The 26317-nt window shown below is 37.4% G+C and overlaps 1 protein-coding gene across 1 annotated transcript in view; it reads left to right on the forward strand.

The window, feature by feature from the left end:
* The first annotated feature begins 8395 nt into the window (after positions 1-8395).
* The window catches only part of LOC149204911 (Ankyrin repeat family protein), a 58859-nt gene continuing 40937 nt past the window's right edge, over positions 8396-26317 (forward strand). The window contains exon 1 of the mRNA XM_089394826.1: positions 8396-8774. Coding sequence (XP_089250952.1) covers positions 8582-8774 — 193 coding nt within the window. The 5' untranslated portion in view covers positions 8396-8581. The remainder of the gene's footprint in view (positions 8775-26317) is intronic.

A 26317-nucleotide genomic window follows, 5' to 3' on the forward strand; every position in this document is an offset into this window, starting at 1 on the left:
TCTCTTGTAAGCCTTGGTCCTCTGTGCCACTTTCACTTTGAGTCGTTTCATGGTCTTTTTCTATTTCCATTTTACTCAAAGAGTCCGTCGTGTGTTCATTTTGTTCATGTGTGAACTACATGCTGATCTCTTTTCCTTTCCCCCTTGCTGTCTGATTCTCTATACTCTTTTGATCACCTCCATCTACATCTTCTTCTCTTAAGATCTCAAAACTGTTGTGCCTTCTTGTTTTGTTATCCTTCTTAGTAGGTTTCTTTTGTGTCTTCCTTCCCCCTCCTTTTCCTTTTCCTCCTACTTTGGTGAAACCTTTCTGATCTTTCCCTTTGCTGGTATTTAGATCTTCCTCCCTTCTATTAAGAGATAAATCTCTAGATAGGTGCCCATGTTCATGACATTTGTGACATTTGAACAGGATATGTTCATAGTTAACTGTTTGAATCCATTCCTCGTCATAGACTTCTAGAATGACCTCATCTGGAAGGGTTCCTGATAGGTCCATCTCCACACAGATATGAGCATAGGAGGTATATTTTCCTCGTAGAGTTGCCTTTGAAATCTTTAAGAAATGACCTAATTTATTGCCTATAGCTTTTAAAGATTCTGCACCCAGTAATCTAAAGGTAAGGAGTAGAGTCTAATTCATACTGGTATCGAAGTGAAGGTTTCTCGTTCTGGCACACAGTTCATCGTCCATGGCCGCATATAGAGTCCAGTAGCTACAAAGAAGTATGGTCCTCCTTCGAAAATCCTATCTTTATCCTCCATGTTTGTGAATACCACTGTAAAAAAACCCTTGGATCCAAGATGTATATTTAACTCCCCCTTTGGTTTCCAGTTGTATTTTATCCAAGTGTACAACGCTTTCTTTGACGGCCAAATTCCCATAAATTTGCATATAATGGCATAGTTTGCCATGTGATCCCTGTGCTCTTGCAGAGCTAGATCATTTAAAATAACCCGCGGTTTAGTTATGGTCTTGGGTTTACAGGGCCCCATCTTGGTTCTATTCTCTGTACCCTGACCTCTGTCTTCCGCTTTCTCCTCCTATTGGTCTTCTTCGTGGGTCCCTTGTTCTGCATGGGTTTTGCTGCCTTCCGCCTTCTGAGTTTCAGTGTTTTTTGTCTTGACCTCCAAGGGTTGTGGAGGCTTGTTCTTATTCCCTGCTCTTCCTCTATTTGAAACCACATTACTATAGGAGGGAGTGGAGCTCCCTCCTCCCTGTGCCTCCATGGGTACCTATTACCCTCTGTCACTCTCTTTGTTGAACCCTAGAACCTTGATCGCCAGTTTTCTGTTCTCCAATCCATCAATTCTCGTTGATCTGGGCGAACTCCATTATCAACTTGTGTGTGTTCTTTGATTTGATGGTTGCCGTTATGTTTCCTCTTCTTTAGAGTATGCACATGTGGTTTTTTCATACTATTTCACATGTAATTATGCTAACATCACAAAAGTAAAATATCTTGGCATCTAAGAGAATTTGGATCATCTGTATATGAGCAAATAAAAAACTCTGTTGATTGAAGTGTCTTCTAAACAGATCATTGTTTCAGAGATTGTTGGTAGTTTTGTTGTTGAGGTGGTCGTGATGGATATGGGTTTCAAATATCCTAGTTTCCACTTGAAACCGAACAACTATGGTATTAACGAATGGTGTTGGTTGATTCCAAAAATTGATAGAAGATTGGCATTTCGATCACAAAAATGGTTGACACTTAGGGGTAGGTTGATTCTGGCTCAGTTGGTCTTGTAGAGCATTGTTGTATATTAGATGCACCTCTATTTGATGCCTAAAAATATCATTAAGCTGATTAACACCATAATTTCAAACTTTATCTGGTTGGGTGCCAAAGATGTAAACACGATACATCTAGTTCGACTGGAGGACATTTATATGACAAAATAGGATGGAGGTTGGGGTTTAAAGAACATTGAGAAATTTGGATGGGCATTGGTAGTGAAGAGATTGTGGCATGCTTTATTTGGAACATACATTTGACAAATGATTATAAAGGAAAAATACCTAAGAAAACAATCTGTAAGGGAGCGGATAAAGTCTGGGGCATGGGTTCCTTGCCCAGTCTCATACATATGGAACAATTTTATGAAGGTCAAACATTGGTCGATAGGGAACCTGAGGTGGGAGATTGGATCGAGCACTTTGGTGGAGATAGGACTAAACCCTATTAAAGGTTTCTTTGATAATCATACATTGCCATACTATCTCATCAAGTACATCCATAAGAAGGGTATATATTTTTTTAAATCATATACATGTTGCAAATGATCCTACTTTCCAATTCCTACCTAGATGTGCTCTAGAGATTTGGGTTTATATGAAGAATTAACAGAGATATGGGGTATGTATGCAATCAATTTATATTTCTTTGGAACTACATTGATGGTAAAGGAAGAAAAATATACATGGGAAGGTAAAACAAAATAATGTCAAAACATCGTTAAGGAGGGATATAGGTATATTACACTAGCACACCAACGATATGAGGAAAGATGGTGGTTCAAAAAATATGGAAATGGAACTTTCCCCTAAAGCTTAATGTTTTGGGTGGTTGGTTTGTCATAATAAAATATTAACATGGGATAACTTATGCAGCCCAGGTTTCATAGGTCCGGGTAGATGTGTAATGTGTAAGGCGGGAAATGAGAATGTTTCTCACCTTTTTCTCAAGTGTCCTTATGAGTTCTGCATTTGGATTGAAGTGTTGAACGTCTTAAACATAACTACTTATTGAAATACAACATCAGTAGAAACATGCTTGAAGGAATGGAAGTCAAGATTTAAGGAATTTATAGCTCTTCCATTTTACATTTTCTAGGGCATATGGAGGAGTAAAAATGCAAATCTTTTTTAAAATATTCCATTGGACATTAGTAGCATTTGCATAAAAATATGTGCATATTTTAATGAAATTCTACCTATGGCTCATAAGGGAACACTGGGATGTATACAACAAGTGAAGGTCTAGTGCAAATATCATGTGGGTTTTTTTGATGGGGCTGCAAATAAAAACATATGTGACAGTGAGGCATACATTGTCATAGAACCAAGTCATTTTTATCATTTTTGTTTGAACAATGGTTTAGGTACAAACACTTGGGTTGAGATCATTCCTCTCTGGGGAGTATTATATTGTGCAAAATGATTATCTATTAAGACATTGCATGTATATGGGGATTCAAAGACTGTTATTGAATGCACAAATGAAAAGTCTTTGTTTGATCCTCCCATGCTCTTTAATTGGATAAATAGAATTAGGATGTTGATTGGACATTTTATTGGGGTGACCTTTTCTCATATATACATGGAACAAAATGGTATTGTTGATGCTCTCAAAGATGAGACATAGATATCAACTAGGGGAGATCAACTTCTATGCATACTGTGACGACAAATTTCAAAAGATTGGGAAAATCACGTTCACTTAAGTTTCCACTTCACTGATGTTGATCTACATATTTCCATATTTTATTAATGTCATACCCTTTTTTTATATAGTTAATTTTATTCATATATTTCACTGAGACTTCTTCAAGAACAAATGTTACAAAATTCGAAATACGTGATTTCTTTCGTGTTACTCTTAAAATATTAAAAATGATAATTTTATAAATATATGTCATATGTGAACGGTCTATTTATTAATATAAAACCTTGTTGTTTTTTTCTTTTTTGAAAAAAACCCCAAGTGTGGGGAAATATAAATGATTTGTTAAGATAATTATTTAATAATTAAAAGTAAAGTGTTGTTATTGCTTTTAACCAACATCATCTTGTCATGTAAGTTGGTTGAAATTAGGTGCAAGATTTTATTCCACTCATAATGGTTCAATAGAATGATATTTTATTTATTATAAATAATATGATTTATGTGGGTCAAGCCAATGCAACTTTTGGTGAATTTAGGAGTTCAATTAAATGTTATTATTTTATTTATTATTAATTATACTTACTCACGTGGTTGGTGGATTCACGTGGATGAAGCCAATGCAAGTTTTGGTAAATTTAGTGAAATAAATACTCACCCACAAAGTTCAAGTGAATTTAATGAGTTCAATTAAATGTTATTCTATTTATTATAAATTATACTTGTTCATTAAGTAGGTGAATTTATGTGATTGAAATCCATACATGTTAATTAGATTTTTTAAAAGTTGAGTTTAATTAGTTTAATTAGAATTCCAGTGCTCTAGAGGTTTTCAGGGATTGAATAAATTATATATTCAAAACTGTATTTTAAACAATAAAAAATTATGATTTTATTTATTTATTTAAGGCGCAAAATCCATTTATACATTTAAAAATATATGAGTGATTCATATTGTTATAGACTTTCGGAATGGCACTGTGTGAAATAAGTAATCCATCCAACATTTCAAATAAGAACTCCATCCATCATCAGGGACCAAAGATAACCTTGAGAGTAATGCCCCTTTAAGTAATGCCCCCTTAATTCTTCCCAATTCTAATTCTAATCCAAATTCTAATTTGTTTAATCCCTTTTCGAATAACATTTCTTCTTATATCTCTTCCATCGATTCTCTTTCTAGTCACTCTAATTCCAAGTAGTCTCATGCTAAATCTATTCATTATAATAATTTCAATAATCATATTAATCTTTCTATCAATTAAAGTTTGCATGCTAATGTTATTGGGATTCATGAAAATTCGAATTCTAAGTCACTTGAAAAAGACAATAATTCCCCTAATATGATTTGTAATATTAATTCTAAGAATTCTTTATCAATGTGCAATTCCTTTGCTATACCCTCAGTCTCCCTTTCCCCCAGCTACAGATATACTTACGTAGTGAACCTCTCCTCGCTCTCCTTTGATCCCCATACCATCCAGCTCCTGGAAAAAGGCTTCAACTTCACTCTTGCTCCTCGCAAGATTCCCTTTGAAGAGATCCTTTTCTCCATCGAGCTTATGGCCCAAAACCTCCCTCCTCACTTTGCTGAAGAAATTCAGCAAGATTGTGGTAGAATTTTGTGTTGCGCTAAACCTCCTAGCCCTAACTTATCTAAAGAGGAATTCCAAGCCATCAAGTGCCTTAATGATAACCCTAATATCCTTGTCCTTAAAGCTGACAAAGGTAATGCGACAGTTATCATGAACACTGTAGATTATGAGTCTAAGATGACAGATCTCTTGTCTTCTTCTTCTTATAAAATCCTTCCTAAGAACCCCCTGAATGATATTTCTCAGCTGGTTACCAAAGCCATAAAGTCCTCTTCTATACCTATTACCATTCAGCGCAAGCTCATTCCCCAGGCCCCCCAAACTCCTAAAATTTATGGTCAACCGAAAATCCATAAGCAAGATATCCCCCTTCGTCCCATTGTTAGTGCCATTGGAGCTCCTACCCACGCGCTGAGCCATTATCTAGCCACCAACCTTCAACAATTTGTGGGCTCCACTTCCTCTTACATCAAGGATTTTGCGGACTTCATTGAGAAGACCAAATCCATCCCGATTGATGACAATGACTTGTTGGTCAGTTTTGATGTTGTTTCCCTTTTCACCAAGATCCCTGTCCCCGAAGCTCTTCACTTGATCTCCCAATTAGTTGACCAAGAAACCCTCAACTTAATCCAAATTTGCCTTAACTCGACCTTCTTCTCTTTTAAAGGTACCATCTATGAGCAGACGGAAGGGACAACAATGGGCTCCCCTGTCTCCTGTAGTGGCTAACATCTTTATGGAACACTTTGAAGCTAGAGCTCTCAACTCTTGGCATCTCAAACCCAAATGCTGGTTCCAGTTTGTTGATGACACCTTTGTCATTTGGCAACATGGACGCCACACCCTTGATGCCTTTCAGTCCCATCTTAATAGCATCTCCCCATTTATCCAGTTTACTATGGAAATTGAATCCAACAAATCCCTCCCTTTCTTAGATGTGCTTGTTACTCACCTCCCCAATGGCTCCCTCTCTCATCAAGTCTATCAAAAAAAGACACATACTAACCATTATCTCCACGCCCGTTCTCATCACCACCCATCCCAAAAGCCAGGTGTTCTCAAAACCCTCTTCTCGAGAGCTTTAAAGATCTCTGCCCCCCAATCTCTCTCAGTTGAAAAATCCCATCTAGTCAAGGCTTTCAAAGCCAATGGCTATTCCTCTAGTCAGATATCCAAAGCGCTCCAATCTATTTCTCACCCTAAACCCAGAAAACCATACCCGTCTCTCTCTTGTGGCCAAGTCACCCTCCCTTACATTAAAGGGACCACTGATCTTATTGCCAAGATTTTGGCTAAGAAAAGCATAAAAACCGTATTCAAACCCCACAAAACCCTCAAGCAATTGTTTCACTCACCCAAAGACTTATCTGATCCAATGCTAGGATCAGGGGTTTATAAAATCCAGTGTTCTTGTGATAAATCTTATATTGGTCAAACGAGTCATCCGTTCAAATCTCGCCTCAAGGAACATATTGCTGACACCAACCATAACCGTCTGTCAAAGTCTGCCATCGCAGAGCACTCATATAAATCCAAGCACTTAATTTGTTTCAATCAATAAAAAATTATTGCTTCTGCCCCTTTTTACCACTCTCGTATTATACGAGAAGCCCTCAAAATAGAAAGAAATCCTGATAATTTTAATAGGGAAGATGGTTACAGGCTTAGCCAATCCTGGAAACCTGTCATCTACCATCTCATCCATACCATCTCATCCATGACTCTTGACCCAAATCCCTATCCCCCTCCAATTGTACCCCCCTTTTTCTCTCCCTTTTGTTGGCCAGCTTAATTAATTGGCGTTCTTTTATCTCTTGAATAAATTTCTATTCATCTTCAAAGTTTCTTTTACCTCTTAACCCCGTAAAATTTATTATTACCTCTCTTCCTTAATTCTTAACCTCTTCAATTTTCCAGCTCTAATTTCTATCCATCATCCATAAAATAAGAAATTATTTATTAAATCATTAACCGCTAGTCATCTTAATAATCCTTAATTTAATCATCATATAAATTTTATACGACATTAATTTATCTAGGTTCCAATCTTAAAAATTATTCATGTAATTTCAATTCTTTAATTAATTTTAAATAACTATATCTTATTAATTTTTTTTAAACATAATTCTCCTAGTCCTTCTTGTTCAAATCATGTTCCTCAATTAATCAATCTCTATCATTTTTATTTATATGAATGGAACAGGTCAAATATAAATTTATTTATTATTATTATTATTTTTGTTTTGTTTTGGAAATTATTTATAATTTTTTTCTTTAATTTTAATTATTTATTGAATTTTAACTATCTATTAATTGTTAATCTACTATCCTAAATTTAACATAGATTTCAACTATCTCCTCCTTCCTCCTTTAGTCAAAATTCTAACTTCCTTATCCTTCTTATTCAACTCTTGGCCCATAATCAACTAATCAAATATTATTTCTAATATTATCTCAACCTCTTAACCATTAATCAATGAATACATAATCCATATAGGTTCCTATATAAAGGCGCTCCAACTCTCATTTACTTTCAAGACCCTTTTGGGTCCCTCATGATGGATGGAGTTCCCATCCAAAACATTGGACGGATCGCTTATATCACACAATGCCCTTTAAAAAATCTATAACAATTTAAAAATATATTTTAAAAACAAAAAATCACAATATTACTTAAAATTATATTCCCTAATTTTAATAAAAAAACTATTTCATCTATAAATTAAATTAAACTTTAATTAAATAATATTTTATATCTCATAACTCATACTTATTCATCAAATAAAATAGGTAAACAAGTCAATGCCAATTTTAATAAATTTAGTAAATAAATACCCATCACAATTATTGAATTCGATAATTTCCTATCTTTTATAAATTGTATTTACCTACTACAATAAATTTGCCCATTAAAGAAACATTGCTTGCTTGTTGAACAATAATACTTTAACAAATTGCTTTAATTCCAAACCATGTCATGAGATTAATTCTAAAGAATTAGGTGGATGTGCCGTGCCAAGAGGGTGACATATGTCAACTAAAAAGTTCACTTTTTTCTCAAGCTCATTCATTTGTACAAAATTGAAAAATGTTAACCTACTTAATATCACTTGAAGGTAAATATTGTTCATTGCGTTGAATTAGTTGTATGATTTTATCTAATTCTCCTGAATAGACTCTGCTTTATCATTACTCCATGACATAATATTGATATGTTTGCATGAAGCATATTTGTATACCTTTATTAACATTATTCCACCACCAACAATGTGGTAGTATTCCTAGAATATCAAACTACTTTTTCATATTGTTATTATATTTTCATATATATATTTTAAACAGGTGGGAAGAAATTCTACGAATTCCTTATCGAATCAGTAAAACTTGCACCTTTATACCTTAACCTCTAATGTGGAATAAATCATACGGAAACGTTGCAATCAAGTTGGAGGTCCTCATGGCAATTCTGATTCGATAATCCCAAGAAGCCCTAGCCCTTCTAAAGCAAGTCCCTATATACAAATCCTAACAGATTTATTGGAGTCTTCCGTTCTATTGTAGGAGAGGGAACATAACAGAGGAAGCCAAAAAGGAGCCATGGCCGTGCCTCACAGACGCAATGGCTTCAACGAAGAGGAGGACTACTGGGAGAGTGATGAAGACGAACGAATGGAAGACGATGATGGATGGATAGACCTGGCTGAGCCGGAGGTCCATATTTCTCAAGAGCTCAGGGCGGCCATGGATGCAGCCGAAGTGGGTGATGTCGACGCACTTCGCGTGGCCTTAGGTACAATTAAATTCTTTCCCCTCCCAGTTTTCGAACCTTTGTCTCATTTGTTTTCAATTGCCTTAACACCGATTAGTTCACCTTTTAGCCATTTGAAGTAGGTAAGCACTGGTATCTTTTATAAGGTTTATTTTTGCTATTATTATCTTTTTTTTTCAGCATGAATTTCGGTAGGTGGGTCTTTTTCTATGTTAGAGTTTATTTTGTATCCAGTAAAATTGGATACGAGCAGATGCATTGCTTTCTTTCATGGAACCCAAACTCCCTCTGGGTTTGGTCCAAGTTTTCCTTTTATCTCCATGCCTAGTTTGCCACGAAATTATTTTAACTTCGGCACACAGTTATACCTACTGGGTTTACCAGGTAACTCTGTAGAGCACATAGGTAAATTTCAATAACATAACGAAATATTTAGCCCCAACGCGCCATTAGGGCTTTTCTAGGCCTTATTTGTCAAAGTATTAACCCCTTGAAGACCAAGTGCTTTGCTAATACGTGACCACAGGTACAACCGCTATGAAAAGAGGTACTTTTACAACTAGTATGCTAAGAGAGGAATGCTGCTGCACTTTAAGAAGGTTGACAAACATCCAAATCTATTGACGCTACTTGTATAAGGACGACAAGATGTAAGAGTCTCAGGACTTCCATAAGTTTTAAAAAGCAGTGCACATGCATACAGATTTCTTTCTATTTATTGAGTACTACTGAATTTTATCTTTTCTATTTTGCAATGTGAGTCATCACTGTAGTTTATTGCAATCAATGATACAAGTGTATGTTAGTCAGCTGGACTGTCACAAGCACAAATCCATTCAAGCGCAAAAAGTAAAACAAGTTGCAAAACAGTGGCATCATACAAGTTTGGCCAAAAAGGGCGAAAAATACGACTTGAAAAATATGAGGAAGATGTTACAAGTCTAATACTAGCTGTGCAAAGCTGTCAAAAGTTGTCGACTTGTAGCTGAGGTAAATTGAAGTCATGCATATCTATTTTCAATATATAGCTTCTTTTATGTGTGAGAACACTTTGCTTGAGGCAGTATTTCTCAAGCCTAGTACTACAATTTTCAATTGTGTGGCACCCTGTTATAGTACACAACAAGTCACCTGAAATGGGGACGGGGTATTTAAGTATCTGGCATGGGACATGCACACATTCAAAATGAGACATACATACATATACTTTTAAAAAAGGCTCGGAGGTTTATCTTAGTTAGTTCAAATAGACTATTTTAGGATGGAGTTTGCCATGAGGTCTTCAGTTTTGATCCAGCTCGGGTTCGAGTCTAGCTGAGTGCCAATAGGTTATTAACCACTATTGTGGTTGTTGGTTGAGCTGCCCCCCATCTAGATAGGTTAGGGAAGAGGGGTAATTATATAACTCATGGATCGTCCTCTTCCATAGGCATTTCATAATCAAACTCATCTTTGCTACCACTGCCACTGTGCTTTGCCCCTCCTTTTTACCTGTAATTGTTGTTAATGGTGTGGGTACTCTTCCATAGGCATTTCATAATCAAACTCATCATCACCACCACTGCCACTGTGCTTTGCCCCCCCACTTTACTTGTAATTGATGTAATGGTGTGGATACGCTGTTCTTGTATGTTGGACATGCACCAGAGACATCCTGCATTGTTCACATGTAAGGAGCATGTATAAGAGGCAGGAGCAACATATCGAATATCCTGGACACATGTTTGGAGTGTGTATGATAGACAGGAACCACGTATCACTTTGTCCACGTGTTTGATCACTAGACACATGTATGGGGTGGTTAAGACAAATTGGGTGTCTTAGGTACATAAACATGCAATCTTTTAAGTTCTAAAACAACATATTGCTTTCTAGGAAGGTACACTCACCAACTCAGGGATAAGGGTCTCTAAGAGCAGCATGGAGGTTGCATGGCCAAGGAACTCATCTCTTGCAAACTACCTACAAGAAGACATCCCCAGAAACATTTTCTATTATAAAGCTCAAAGACTTATTTGCAAAGGACATCAATCAAGTTCGTAGAAGCACAAGATGAACAAAGAATATCTAGCAAAGGGAAGAAGAATCTAAAAAAGAGGAAAGCAAAGTTTTAAGGATCGTTTTTGGGCTATAAACATCACACGTGCGAGATATTTAGGGCTACTTTCTGTTGTGGAAGTATCAAATCGCAGTCAAGTCTAGATTTGTCTCTAAAAGTTGAGTTTCCTAGAAGAAGAAGCCATCCCAAGCGAAGGAGAAAAAGAGGGTAAAAGCACCTTATTCTTCCACACGTGTAGAAATTAGGGTTTTTGCAGTAGCGGAAAAATTGTAGTCTCAGTTGTAGTTCTGAAGTTGAGGTTGAAGCAGAGAGTTGCAACAGTTGTGAAGCTGGATCGACTTGGGTTGACTTTGCTAGAAGAAAGTTCTTTAAAGAAGAAGCTTGACTTAGTCTTGGAGGGATCTTGGTCAAGGGTCATAGGTCTTGGAATTTTCCATTTGAAGTTCTATAAGAAGAGAAGAGTTCTCGTGGGTTTTTCTCTCAAAAGGAGAGGTTTTGGCCCTGGTTGATCGCCTATATCTTGTCTCCTATTGTCTTATTGTTCTTTATGGTTTCGTCGCTGTTTGATGATAAGAATATAATACTAATAAGTGCAAGAAGAAACTAATCAAGTTAAATTTAAAAATACATCACAAGCAATTATCAAGTTAAGAGAAATCATCTAATCTGATGCCCCTAGATTTGTCAACATCATATAGCCTTCAATTCCTTCTAAATTCCGTGCTTCCCCTTCTAACTCCAAATGAGGCTCCTCTAGTTCGTTTTCTTTGGTGTTGGGAATTTATTTTTAGATGCAAAATTGTAACAAAGTCCAAGTTAACAAATTCCCATTTTAGATTAGGAATGAACAAGAGATGTGATATTCCTGGACTCTCATAGTCTGAAGTGATATTTTTGGACTCTTATAGTCTCTGTTTTATTCCTTTGGCAAGTCTCACATGAAGCAACACAATTTTCTCATTCGATTAAAGATCGTTCCATTGGTAAAGTAAGAAACTTGACATTGCATACTTGTCTTCTTTGTGTGTCCTTTGTGTTGATTTTTTTTGTAGCATCAAGAGACATTCCCACATGCCAAGAGGTCTTCTAAGTCGGCCTAGAAGATTTATGCAAATAAAAATAAAAATTCAATTTGTATTGGGCATCATGTAGACTCAAAAAGGACAAGTCGGCCTAGCTCATGAAGGGACGTGTCCCTTGGGTAAATGCCCCCATTCGACTTGTATATATATACATGAAGTGACGCTTCATTTGATCACTCACTTATCATCATCTCTCTTCTACAACAACGACACGTAGAAGCAAATAAAGGACGAATTTGACTGAAGTTTGGACTTGGATTTTTGGCATAGATTTCTAGACAATTTGGAATTGTAAACCTTGTTGAATAATGATTTTTGCTAGAATAAAAGTTGTTGGGTTTTCTCCCAATTTTGGGTTTCTAGGGAAAATCTGTGGTCTCTATTGTGCATGGCTGTCTCTTTATGATCTTTATTGTTTCTCCTGCATTTACTGTTGAAATTTACTATGTATAATTGCTCAATGATATCAAGGGCATTAGATAAATTGTTTGAAGATCATTAGGTAGTAATTATCAGATTAGAAGATTGGTTTCTACTGTGCTTATTATAAAAAATTCAACATGGTATCAGAGCCTTGTTAAAAGAGCAACCATTGAAGATGAGCCCTAGAGGAGGTCGAGTTCTGCCCAAGAAGAATTACAGGAAGAAGCCTAGGTTGGTTGTTGGGCTAGAAAAATAGGAGAGGCCAAGGTTCTGCCTTATCAGAGCCTTGTTAAAGAGCAACCATTGGAGATGAGCCCTAGAGGAGGTCGAGTTCTGCCCAAGAAGAATTACAGGAAGAAGCCTAGGTTGGCCGTTGGTCTAGACAGCTAGGAGAGGCCAAGGTTCTGCAATTGAGGAGGGTTGCAGAAGGGGCTGAAGTTTACCAAGTAATGGCTGCTGTTCTAGGACTGTTTGGATAGGTCCGAGTGCCTAGAAGGAAGGTCGAGACCTAGTAAAGGCCAAATCTGAGGCTAATTCAAATACTGCTGAAGTTGTCTAGGGCTGGCCGCAAGCAAAGGAGGCGTAGTAAGGCTAGCCATGTTGGTTAGTTGAGCAACTGAGGTCTGCAGTAGGTTCTGCTTGGAAGGATGCAGGCAATACAAGGATTAATATGCTAGTTGCATGCCGAGTGTATAGTGATCGAGGTTGTTAGGAAGAGGGCCGAGTTAGGCTGAACCGTAGAAGAAGGTTAGATCAGAGCCTCGTTAGGGTAGTAGAGGGTTTGATCTATGGCAGTGGAAGTTATAGAAAGTAGGCTGAAGTGGATAGTGTAACCGCAAAGAGAGCCGTAGTTTGTTCTGAGCAGTAGAAGAAGGGGTGCAATCTTCGAAAAGGGTCAAGGACCTCAGGAGTAGTACCCTAGAATAGGGTTGCAGTGAGTTTAGGCAAGCTGAGGTCATCAAACCTTAAGAATAATCCAGTTGTTTAACCCAATGCAACCTGTAAATGTGCACGGAGTTAATAACTACTGAACATGTGTCTTATGTCCCATGTTCTTGTGATGGGGCCTATAATGGATGCTCACAATTTGTTTCTCGACCTTGATACCATATCCTAATGGCTTAGTATGACAAGCTTATTAATGCCCTCGACTGGTTGATTTAACCTTTCTTTAATATGCTGCATATTTTTCCACTAGTCACAAATTTGTTTTAATGGAAACAATTTCTCACATGGATGGTGTATTGCCTAGCGATTTTATGTTTGGCAGAATTGTTCTTCTTTGATCATGTGTTACAAATTTTTGATGGACTTCCTGCAAATGACAGCAGATAACTGCACCTTGATTCAATAGTTAGATATCCACTGGTGGCTCTATGTCACATTGTACTTGCCTTGCGCGATTTTTTTAGTGGTTGTGCATCATTTGGAGAATGATTGTTGAGCCCCCCCACCATTGTGGCCCTTGCGATCCTTTTCCTTTTGAGTTAAAGGAGTCCTTGATACAATATTAGAACTTCTATCTTCTTATTGGTGGCTATCCCTTAAACCCCATGAATAATTTGATTGCCCCCCATACTTTCCATAGAATTTTGAGTGCCTTAACAACCTATGGAAAGGCTATTGTAGGTATAACGTCTCTACCCAATCATAGGCCAACTACACAGCAACCCTTTTTGCAGCTGGCTCCCTAAACCAGATGCAGAGTCCGAGGAAATGTTTGCACAGGGGAAGTTTACACCAATGATTTGGTCATTCACTGAGTTTCACACAGGCTTAGACAAGGCGCTCCATGGTCTTAAACACAGTCATAGGGATTGGCAGCCAAGGTCACAAAGCACAAACTCAAGATCACAGAGCACCAACTCTAGGTTACTAGCTCGATAATCAACTTCAGCGCTGTCTGGTTAGCTATACCATGCCCCACAACAACGCACTGCCCATAATTAGTCTTGAACATCTTCTAATAGAAGATAGAACTATCGTGAGCCAACGAGATAAATAGCCAGAGCAAGTCCCCAAAAAGAAATTTCCCCTGTGCTCCTCCACTATATGAATAAATAGGTAATTTACATCCCTTCGTACAGTTGGGAGAGCTTAACTTGGTTCTTCGACGTGTTTTCCTCGAGGCACTATTTGGCTCATACTAAGCTTTCTTGAATGGTTGTTCCTCTCTACTGTCTCCTCGATCTGCGAGAGGGGAAAAGGAATGGGCAACACCCCTACTTCCATCGCCCTAGTCCAATGATTGGCAACAACCCAGTTCTTCTCCAATCATATCACAATAAAACTGTCAGACACTGGCTTCTCTCGGAAGCTAGCAACTGTGGCATTTAATTTCGCTGGGTATGGGTAATGGCTTTTCGAAATAGGTGAGCAAGCAAGCTTCACTCAGACCAAGGATTCGTAAGGTTGTTCAACCCTCAATTGTTTTAATTAATTAATTTTAAATATTGATTATTAGATGTTTAATTGGGGTTCGGCTAGTCGTGGTTTTCCACGCTGGTGTTACAGTCACAATTATTATTACAAGGAACAAGGGTAAATTTGGGGGATGTTACAATGACCTAGACAATGTGCAACACAAGGGGATGATATGATTCGACACAAGGGAGGTTTTCTTGTTGGGGCTTAGGGATCAAATAATCCAAGGATCTTAAGCTAAACAAGGATCCTACAAGAAAAATCCATTAGATAAAGATATGACAAACTAGGATTTGCATTGGATGGAGTAAGTTCAAGATTTGGGTTCAAAGGACCTATGGGTCAATGTAAAGACTAGGGTTAGCCTAAGGAGTCTCAAATAGGTTGCTTGAACACACCAAATCAAGAAAAACTCAAGGATGCTGTAAACTAGGGTTTTGGGCCAGCAAATTGCAAACAATTGTCTATAATAGTAACAAGTTTTGTTGTTAAAATTGTGTAAAAGTTATATGGGATACAGGCTAAATTTGAGAGTTAACTAGGGGCAAAATTACAACAAATTTTGATGGTTAATAAAGCATGTAAGAACAAATAGAGTTTGACGTTAGTCCTAGAAGATGGCTGAAAAATGCATGAAAAACTTTAAATTAGCTTCTCTAATGCACTTTAAAACAAGACCTAACCTTAGGGCATAAATCAATGAGTCATTAAATGCTAAAAACACAAGATTTGGTTGCAAATCAATCTTAATTCACCATAAACAAAAGGAAAAAAGACTTTTTAGATTTTAAAAGAATACCACGAGTGAGATAGATTGGAGCCTTCTCAAACTAGGATATATGGAGTCTACGATAAAAACTATTCGAGGGTTTCTTTGGAGATTCTAGATACAAACAAAACTAGGGCAAATAAATTAACTTACACTAGGGTTTGTGACTTAGGTTCTCAATCTTCTGGGCAATCAAAGGAAAGAAAAACCTATTTCTATTCCTCAAATACTTGGAGGAATGGTTTGGCTCAACAAGGGACAATGAAGCAAATGCCAAAACAAACTAACTTAGCACAACATTAATCCCATGAAACATAATACCAAAATAGAACAAATAAACTAACTTATTTCACTATGCAACATCCAAGATCAACCATAAGAATCCATCAAAAGAGATCACATCACATCACATCACAAGATCCACTCAAGAAAGTCGTTCTACTAGTCCTCCATTGAGCACAAGAGAGGGAAATCACTACTGAATAGAAGTTATGTTCCATGTGTGATAATGATCCAACAGGAAATTGACTTGCCTCTTTAAATCCATGATACACATTGGATGGGTCATCAAGCAGATCGCCAAAGAAAATAAACATGAAAATAAACATGAATTAACCCAGAAGTGTGAGTTTAAAAGCCTCCAAGGGTGATATCATCATCAGATGGGATGATGTTATCGAGTTAGGGCATGACATCATCAAGGTAGAAGGTTCATCTATGCCTCCAAAAGTGTCCCGAGTGATTAACACCATCAATCACCATCAAGAGAAGAATAATGTCCATTTAGAAAGTGTAATGGTAGCTTGAGGGTGTCTTGGCATCTTAAGTGTGCATCAACTCTCAAGCCTACATCTTAGCATCAAACGTGAATGTCCAAGGTCTTAGGGCTGGAGGAGGGTCATATTATCTATGCCAAATTTTCATCAAGGCCAACACTCCTTAAAGGGTCCTTTGTCAAGTGTCCTGTGTTCCCATGGAATGTGGTTGGACATCCTCTACAAACTTACAAAGTGCTAGAGAGGTATACCTCAAGGGATCTTGGCTACACCTGTGAGAATTATCTAATGCATACCCAAGGAATCATGTGAAATCAACATCATGGCTATAAGAACCATAAGAGCATGAATGTGGACCATATTTAATGTTAAAACCATGAAGGTACTTATCACAAGTATTATCTTCAAATGTCTTACTAGCTTATGAGTGTGCACAAGTTACTGTACCTAAGTATGGTAGGGTTATCACATGTTCCTATTAGGTGCTTCTAACCCTAATGGGAGGAACAATTCCTTGGCTGACCCTTTCAAATGATAGGTGCAATTGATAGGTGTTATGGCTTGGGCTTTACTTCATGAAAGGTCTCATAGTCATGTACTAGGTTATGCAAACCATTGTCCACGAGTGCCTTTGTAGAGGGAGCGCTTAGTTGCTTGAGTTATTTTTCCTCACTTTTCCTCGCCTTTGTTGTTCAAAGCCCCCAAATTTGCCTTTTTCTTTTTTTCTTTGATATGGATTGTTTAACAAGCTTTATTGATTTATTAAGAAATAATGATGATGCGATTCCCCTTAAGTGATGGGTAGTTTATTGATTTATCGAGGTTGGAATGTTCACTGGGAGTTCCTATTTTTGAATTATATTTTAATCATAACTTGGCATAAAATTTTTACAGCATGTTAATTAGGTATATTTATTGTGAAGAAATGTGTATTATTCTCTTTACTTTAATTTAATTTGAATTTGTGAATTTTCCATTTTAATGAATTGAGCATTTTCTCTTTCTATGGATACTCTTTGAGATGAGTGGCTATCTAAGAAACCGGATTCGTCCTAAACCCCCTGCGTGTCCCGAATTGGTCGAATCAGACACGATTCGGTGGGACACATGTCCCGATCATGTCCAGTTGTGTCCCTTGATTTGATGTCCCATAAAGGCTGGTTTTGGGTCATTTCTCCCTCACTTTTCTCTGTCTCTCTTGCTGTGGGTGTGTGGGAACGAATAACAAAGGGTTTGGGAGCATTTTGGAGGCGATTCGTCTTATTTACAGGTAGAGGGATGAGTGGTTGAAGGGAAAGACAAAGATGTGGGATGTCTTTCCTGATGATATGGGTTTGGACAGTAGTGTTGAGTTGGCATTGGCCAACTTGGATCTTAATGAGCCAATGCTAGAGCCTGTCACTTTTGATGATGGTGATACTGTTGAGGGGTCATGCTCCACACCAATAGATGCAGAGATGACATTGGATATAGAGGAGGAGGATGCAATAGAGGAGAGTAGTGGTGACCATGACAATTATGTTGATTTTGATGATGATGATTGATGACTCATGAGCTACCTATTGCCTTGTACTTGTAGTTGTTTTGTATTTGCTATTAGCCTATTTCTATTTGCCATTGGCATTGCGACTACCTATGTAACACATTTTGTTTTTTGATGACTTAATGAGAAAACTGTAGTTTCTTGTCTTTCTCCTACTGGATCTTTGATGAATTTGTCACAATTGTATTTGTATGCATAATGTTAATTTGTAAAACTTACATCTAGATGAATATCTATGTTTGAATCAATGAATTTGTATCATGAATGAGAATTTGTGTAAGAAATATCTAATTTATATATATATATATATAAAATAATATATAATGTATATATATATATATAAAATAATATATAATGTGTCCTAATGTGTCTTGTTCAACGTGCCCATGTCGGACAATCGAATCCTTGTGTCCTGCGTGTCTCGTGTCCCCATGTCAGATGACTTAGGTGACTATATAAGAGGGGGTAGAGCTCAAGGTATAATTGGCTTTTGTTTGGTTTACATCTCTTGCCATTCTTTTGAATTTTAATATTTGGCTTATGCTTTTTTTTATAGCTACATCAACCTTGGGTAATTTCAATCCCTCCATCTCATAGAACAAGGCCAATAGGCAACTAGTATAGGCAAACAACAACAACCAATCAAAAGATGGGATAATGGACATCGGTCTCCTATTTGTGCCCCTCTTAGATAGTGAAAGAAAGACCCTAAGGAAGGCCACACTAGCCTAGGGACACATGATAGCCACCAAGGTGAAGTAAGGGAGCAAGCACACAACTAATAGTGGTCTATAATCTAATTTTAACCTGTGATCCATACCAGAATGCTTAAACATTAAATGAAAACACTTAAATGCAACAATAGTTAAAGTACCTCAGAGGACATGACCCACCTTCATTGTATGAGTTGGCTAGATCAATGAGTGTACTGACCAGAAAATGGATGAGAGGCTTCTGAGGCTGGTTATCTGGTTGGCAAGCTGCATCATAGAGAAAAGATTTCTCCTAGGGTTACCTATGTTTGTGGATAGGTAGCATGTCCAACACATTAGAATGAACCAGATCAAGAATATCTCTTGATCTTTGTACATTGCTTGGGAATACTGTGTTGGCATGCTTTTCGATTGAACAACCCTTGCACCATGTTCCTTAAGAGAGAGAATGCTCCATAGTAAAGGTGAACAAATTGTTTATGCCATAACTCACACTGATTGTGACTCATGCACTAAAGCACTGTGCTGCATTGGATATGCTAGTAGCTTGTAAAGGCCACATTCTTGCACCTGTTTGGCCAAAATTCAATTAGGATCAGCGATGCATTTTGTAGTGATCACTTGTAAATCATCAAATTCAGCCATACATTGTAGATCTGTCATGCAAGAAACCGAAGGGATTCTTTGTTAAGCCAAGAACATACAAGGCATTCTGTAATTCTAAAACATACTTGAAGGCATGTAGAATGAGACAAAACCATCCTGGTCATTCGATATGTGTCATCATCCCCAAGCACCACCTGTATGTCTGCCTCTCGTTCTTGAACTTTGCAGAAATCCTTCTTGTTGTAGCCGTAGGTCATGCGCCTGGATGCTTCACTATGCAATGTGCACGTAGCACCTTCCACTAGTATTGGTGTTAGTGCCTAAGAAAGGCACGAAACCATGGAGAACGTTGTCTCTTAAGTTTGGATGGTAACTCTTATGCTTTGGCAGAAGCTTCTGCACTCTTTGTACATTGCTTCTGCTCAGTGTTACTTTGGAGCGGGAACGAAAACGGGGAGCGGGAGAGACAATTTCAAAAGCTCCCGGTTTGGGAGCGAATCCCGGAGCGTTTTTTATATAATATATATATTTTTTTATATTTTGATACATATATGTCAACAAAAACATGTATAATAATGAATTAGATATAAAAAAACATGAAAAAAACATAGATTGAACCATATAACAACAATCATCTAGAAGTTATAATCTTCATCAACCACGTCCACAAGTTAGTAACATAGTAACATACAACATATTGAGTCTCATGATTCATCAATCTTAAAGTTTCAAGCATTTAAAATTCAATATATCACATTTATCATCATTGATCACCAAAGTTGTACTTGTAAGCTAAGTGTAACCATTACAACAAATAATATCTAACATGAAATGAAATGTTATAAAATGAAATGAAATGAAACAACTTTCAACTTTCATGAAGCATCATATTCGTAATTCATTACTAATGAGTTATAATTGCCAACTTCAAACTTAAATTGTCATATATTGTTTAAAAAAATATCATAATAAATATGAAAGAGTCAATAGTAATAAAAGCTACTAGAACTAGAAAAGAGAAGTAAATCTATTATCTATTTATTATGCTTGGGCCTCTTGCCACCACGAGAAATGTCTAATTTTTTAGTCTCGTTGGAAAATTAGGATCTTTGTCATTAATATCACCCTCTAAGCATTAATATCCAAAGGTATCTTTGTCATTACCTCTGTATTTGTATAGGGATCTTTGTCATTAATATCACCCTCTAAGCATTAACATAAGATAGAAAAAGCATAGCATGTCAAGTCAAGATTTTGTTTGAGTGATGCGTACATTTTTAGGAGGGTCATGATAGAGGAGTTCGACAACCAATGTCACTAACATCAAGGTACATAGGGGGATTGGTGCTCTTGATTAAATACGAGTTCCATACCCTAATACATGACAAAATTCAATGGAAACATTGCAATCCCCCAATCCTGAAATCCTGAAAAACTGATAAGTCTGCTGGATTTTTAATGAAATCTAAAATTCTACTTTCTCCATATGAAATCCAATGAGGCCGGAACCACTCTCAAACATCCTGAGTCATTTCATGGTAATGTTAAAAATTTAAGTAAAAGGATGAAAATGAAGATTAAGGAGAAGGATGAAAATGAAGATTAAGGAGAATGTCACTTTTACTTCAAGAATTTAACATTGCCATGAATAGTATATCAATACTAGGGCCTAGACTTGATCATTAAGCTGCCCCACTCAAAAATTATTTGTTTCTTTTAAAAAAAATTGCATTTCGAACATTACTACGAAAAATGCAAAAAATGCAAAAAAGGCAAAACGCTCCCGAAAAGGCAGGGAGTGAAATTTTTTTTAGGGAGCGATTTCAAGAGGGCGCTCCCGACCCGCTCCTAAGTCGCTCCTGCCCGGAGCGCGGATTGGGAGCGGGATCGGGGGGGGGGGGGGGGGGCGCTCCCCCGCAACACTGCTTCTGCTGCTGCCTGGCTTTTTTTCTTCTTAGGACACTAAGATGCTTAGTGGCCCATCTTGTGGCACTTGAAACACTGCACAGGACTGAAGTCCTTTTACACTTGGTTAGAAGAACTTCATTCTTCTTCCATACCCCTATCAGGGCTTTCCTTTCTTACCTCCTCTCTTCATCTTCCTGATGAGGTCTAGGTTCTGGATCTCCTCCACTTTCACTGAAACTGCCTCTATCATGGTATCATTTTCAATGAAATCATCCCAAAACTTCTCAAAAGTGGGGATCTATTCATGAGTGCAGAGAACCCAGACAAAAGGGTCTCAAGGTGAAGAGTTGAGTACTATGGGTACCAACTCCTCATCCATAACCTTCATCCTGATAGTAGCAAGCTGATCTTTCAATGACATGTTTTTTATCAAGTAGCCAGTCACAGTCTCTGTGTTATTTGTGTATGTGGTTATCTTGTTCGCAAGGAGCATCCTGCAATAAATATTCACACTGATCTAAAGTGATCAAGGCGTCTTAAATTGTTATGAACATAAATCATGTAAAAATAAATAAAAATAGATAATAAATAATAATCATAATGATATAAATATAATAAAAAATAACAAGTAATTTAACTAATGGTTAGTTAGTTAATAATGAAAAGGCATGTCTTAGAGACATACCTGTAATTGAAAGGGTACTTACCTGGCTATATATACGGGACCCTCATTTTCAATTGTAATCACCCTACATCAATTCTTTATACAATATACAGTTTACAATTACTATCCTACGATGGATGTCTTTGTCTACGAAGTATTTAAATAGTTCCGCTGCGTATACGACTTTTGATCGTTACATAAATCTCCTTGGTTGCCATGTGATGGATCAGGTGGTCCTTCACAGAGTCAAGAATGATTATTTTTTCTTTGGCCACCTTCTTGTGTGTGGCCAACTGCATGAATCACTAGGGACTGTAGCTTTCCCCTCAACAAATCTCCAAAGTTCAACCTTCTACAACATTTTCATTCTGCACTTCAAAGGGGTAAAGTTGAAGTGCCCTCTAAACTGGGCACATACATTGAGACAGAGACTAGTCATTCCTGCAGGTTCATAACAGACAAACAATCAGATCAGTTGGAAATAAACAAATCTACAATCTATCACAGGTGCAGATTGCCTCTCTCCGGCATAAAGAACATTCCCATCACTGGACTCTCATGGTCATCTCATTCACAAATCTCTCACAGGTCCAAGCACCTATCTATGGCACTGATCAGTGTCAATCACATCCACTGAAATCTTCTGACAGCTCCCTTTCACGGGCAGCAGCCCATTCCTTACATCGATCCTGAGAGATTTCGAGATACAACTCTGATATGGTATTGGAATTTAATTCATGAATCATGATACACAGATCTGTGCTTCCTATGAGCAAAACCGGCATTGCAAAACTTAGATTGGGCCAATCAAAACTTCAGGGTATTATCTACTCAAATACAGAACTGTCTATTGAAAAACACAGGCATTGCATATTACTGGAAACACAAAATAGCATCCTGCATTTACTTAAATTTGTAAAACACAGAGTTCCAGAATTTATGACAGGACACAGAAATTGAACACTCAATTACTTATTACTTTCTATTACTAAAAGTATGAATTATATTGCAATAATCATATCTCTGACTCTCTCACAGTCTCAATGCAACGCCTTGCCTTACTTTATAGAAGAGGATAGCTAGGGTTTATAATCAGCAGATACCATCCGAGTGGTGTACTTAGCAGTAGAACTGAACCCTAAACGTGCCAAGAATAAAGTGCCAATCTTGCCCGAGAAAGTGCCTAGAATAGAGCACCCATGGTCTAAATCTGGAAATAGAGTACCATGCATTTTTTCTAATTTAGAAATTACTTTGCAAAATATAAAACAGGAACTCCTAAATAAAAATAGTACCTAACGTAAAACTGAAAAATGTACTGTTCTAATTCTGGAACAGCTCTTCTAAAATAAATCAATGCTAAAGTTGTCAACCTAACTAAAAATATCAAACGGATAGGCTGCCATCTAAACAGTGTTGCATTTTCATTAAGGTTTCTCTTAATGCTGCCGTGCCTTTATTGAAACAGCCATCACTGATGTTGTACAAGAACCAAGACTGAACTGGATCTGTTGCACTGAAGTGTTGAGCTGCTGGATTAAGAATACCTCCATAGCAACAAGGTAAAGCTAACATGTATGTATGCATATGAAGGCCTCTAAATTATGATATGCAAGTATCTCACCCTCTACATAAAAATTGCTTGCTGCCCTTGTAGCCTCGAATGCCATGATCAATGGCTGGGAGCATTATTGACTTTAAACTAGGGGATGATCATGTTCTGACAATGATGCTTGTTGGAGTATGCAAAAAAGTCTTATCTGGCCAGAAAAATGGAAAATGAGTGGCCTACTTTTAGCACGTTGTATATTACTAGTTTATGCCATGAAAGAAAATTGTGGAACCTGTGGGCACTCGTGATAAAACTAATTAACTTCATTAGCATACCCTCATGTAGTATTTCCTTCGTTGAACTTCTTAGCATGCTGAAATGTTATATTATGTTTGAGAGATGAATGCTATTTCACTTTGATTGATTTTGGCATAGATGTTTAATGTTTTCTTGGCTATGTTTTTCTTGGAGGCATTACGTCTCCTTCAATTCATTTAAAGGCTTGCATTTTTTTCATGGGAAAAAACCTTAATTTCTTGTAAGGAACAAAATTACATTTTGCAGATGCTATAAGCATTCAAGTATGGGTGGCCTCTGGGCTCAGTAGCAAAAATAAAAATAAAAAATGAACATTACAAAGAAGAAAAGTGTTATAGAAATCACTCAACTTCTCTTTCTTTCCCTTTTTTTCTGGACCTTCCACCATTCCTCTAAAGGAGTATCAACAGGTACCAATGCCAGGTCATTCGTGGTTGCTACAGGAATGTTAATTTTCCATGAAAATCCCACAACTGATTAGATGAATAATCTGAAACTAAACGTTCTTTCACCAAGACACAGAATTTACTTAACAATAGATAAGCAGCAGAATAATCACAAAGAAAAAACACAGTTTTTTTTTTCCACTGGAAAAATCCGTAAATTTCATTAATATGAAAAATTTACATGTGTAGATGCATTGAAGCATATGCCATGGTCATTCTGTTACATCTGAGCTTTTCAAAAATATCGGTATGAGTTGCTGTACATATTTACCACGCAGGGTGTTCTGTTTTGAGCTGTTCACAGTGTGCCTTTCCGGCACCTATCTAACTGAAAAAACAAAAATTTACAAACTTGTCAATATATATACTGCTGTCATGGACGTGCGAATTCATTTATACTGTTAGATGACCCGTGGTTGGATATCCCGGGTCTATGTATGGACGGTGGTAAAATTTTTGTTCCTGTTGGTCTTGGATCTCGGTGATCTCCCAGATGCCTTTGTCCATTATCGCTGCCTCCTTGGATAATTTATCAGCGCCTTTGTTATGTTCCCTGTAGATGTGTGAAACAGTGATATTGTTAAATGCCGATTTGAGTTCGAGTACTTCATTCAAAATAATGCTGAGTGTGTGTATGTGACATGTGGATGTGCCAAAAAACACAGTTACATAATCACACAAATAATTTTTTTGGGAAACCCAACTGGGAAAACCCTTTCCTTGATGTGGTTTTATTGATTGAGCAAAAAGATCAAATACAAAGCAATCTGTCTATTGAGAACAAAGTTATTCTCCTGCTGATATAGCCTAGACTTGCCTTGATCACAGCTCTTAATCCTTGTGCACTAGCCTTTCTCCTGTGCACAAAATTCCGTATTTTGTAGCGCACTGGGATCCTAAATTCATGCGCACAGGGCCTCTTATTTTGTAGCGCAAATCTCCACAATCTATGCACACTTGGTACTCAAGGCTATGCACACCACAAGCAGGGAGCTCACACACACAAACTTGTGCAAAACAATAATGATAACAATCTGTGCCTTTGTCCTCCTTTTATCAATTCGATCCATGCTATCGTTAGAAAATTATAATTAGACAATTAGCAAATTTGGAACAACAGTTGTGATTGACTAGTTAGCTAAGTCGAACTGCTTGTCTAACTTTTCCTAGCTTCAATCAAGACTGAAGCGCTTAACTGTTCCTCCAACTCCAAACATGAATCTACAATTACCACTAACTCGTCCATCTCCACGAACTCGTCCATGGTCAAAGGATGACTAATCGCGGTCTCTCTCTGGCTAAGGCACAAGCCAGAGAAGACCTTCTCTCGCTACATTTGTAGCGCACTGGGATCCTAAATTCATGCGCACAGGGCCTCTTATTTTGTAGCGCAAATCTCCACAATCTATGCACACTTGGTACTCAAGGCTATGCACACCACAAGCAGGGAGCTCACACACACAAACTTGTGCAAAACAATAATGATAACAATCTGTGCCTTTGTCCTCCTTTTATCAATTCGATCCATGCTATCGTTAGAAAATTATAATTAGACAATTAGCAAATTTGGAACAACAGTTGTGATTGACTAGTTAGCTAAGTCGAACTGCTTGTCTAACTTTTCCTAGCTTCAATCAAGACTGAAGCGCTTAACTGTTCCTCCAACTCCACACATGAATCTACAATTACCACTAACTCGTCCATCTCCACGAACTCGTCCATGGTCAAAGGATGACTAATCGCGGTCTCTCTCTGGCTAAGGCACAAGCCAGAGAAGACCTTCTCTCGCTACATTTTCAACAAGGAATTGGTTCTTTGTCTGAATCTGAAATTTTTGATACATGTTCTCTCTTTGTGTCCACCATCTCGTCCACTTTGTATGTTGCAACTCCAGGATGTTTTAGGATATGGATTGGATCTGGGTTGGTACTATTCAACACATGGGGAGTAGGTCCATCACAAACCTAGGTTCTCACATCATCTTGTTTTGTGGGGTTCTCTGAGATTTCCCCTTCTTGTTTCGGAATAATGGGGTCAAAAGGTTGACAACCTTTTGTTTTATGACCCAACCCTTTTTCTTTTTTGGAATCTTTTTTACCCGTGGGAAGGTGTCTTGTAGATGTTCTGTTTGGAAACATGTGCGACACCTAAATGCTGTATTTTCATAGTCCAAGTTTTGAACCCAATGAAAAGATTTATGTTTCAACAATATACGATTTGTTATCCCTTTGCTTAGATCTATTTCCACAGATTCAGGCAAATGTAAATATGTCATTCTCTG

Source organism: Pinus tabuliformis, chromosome 1_2 (assembly GCF_031772625.1).
Source record: "Pinus tabuliformis cultivar Carrire ecotype Pingquan chromosome 1_2, CPIR1, whole genome shotgun sequence".
NCBI lineage: Eukaryota > Viridiplantae > Streptophyta > Pinopsida > Pinales > Pinaceae > Pinus > Pinus tabuliformis.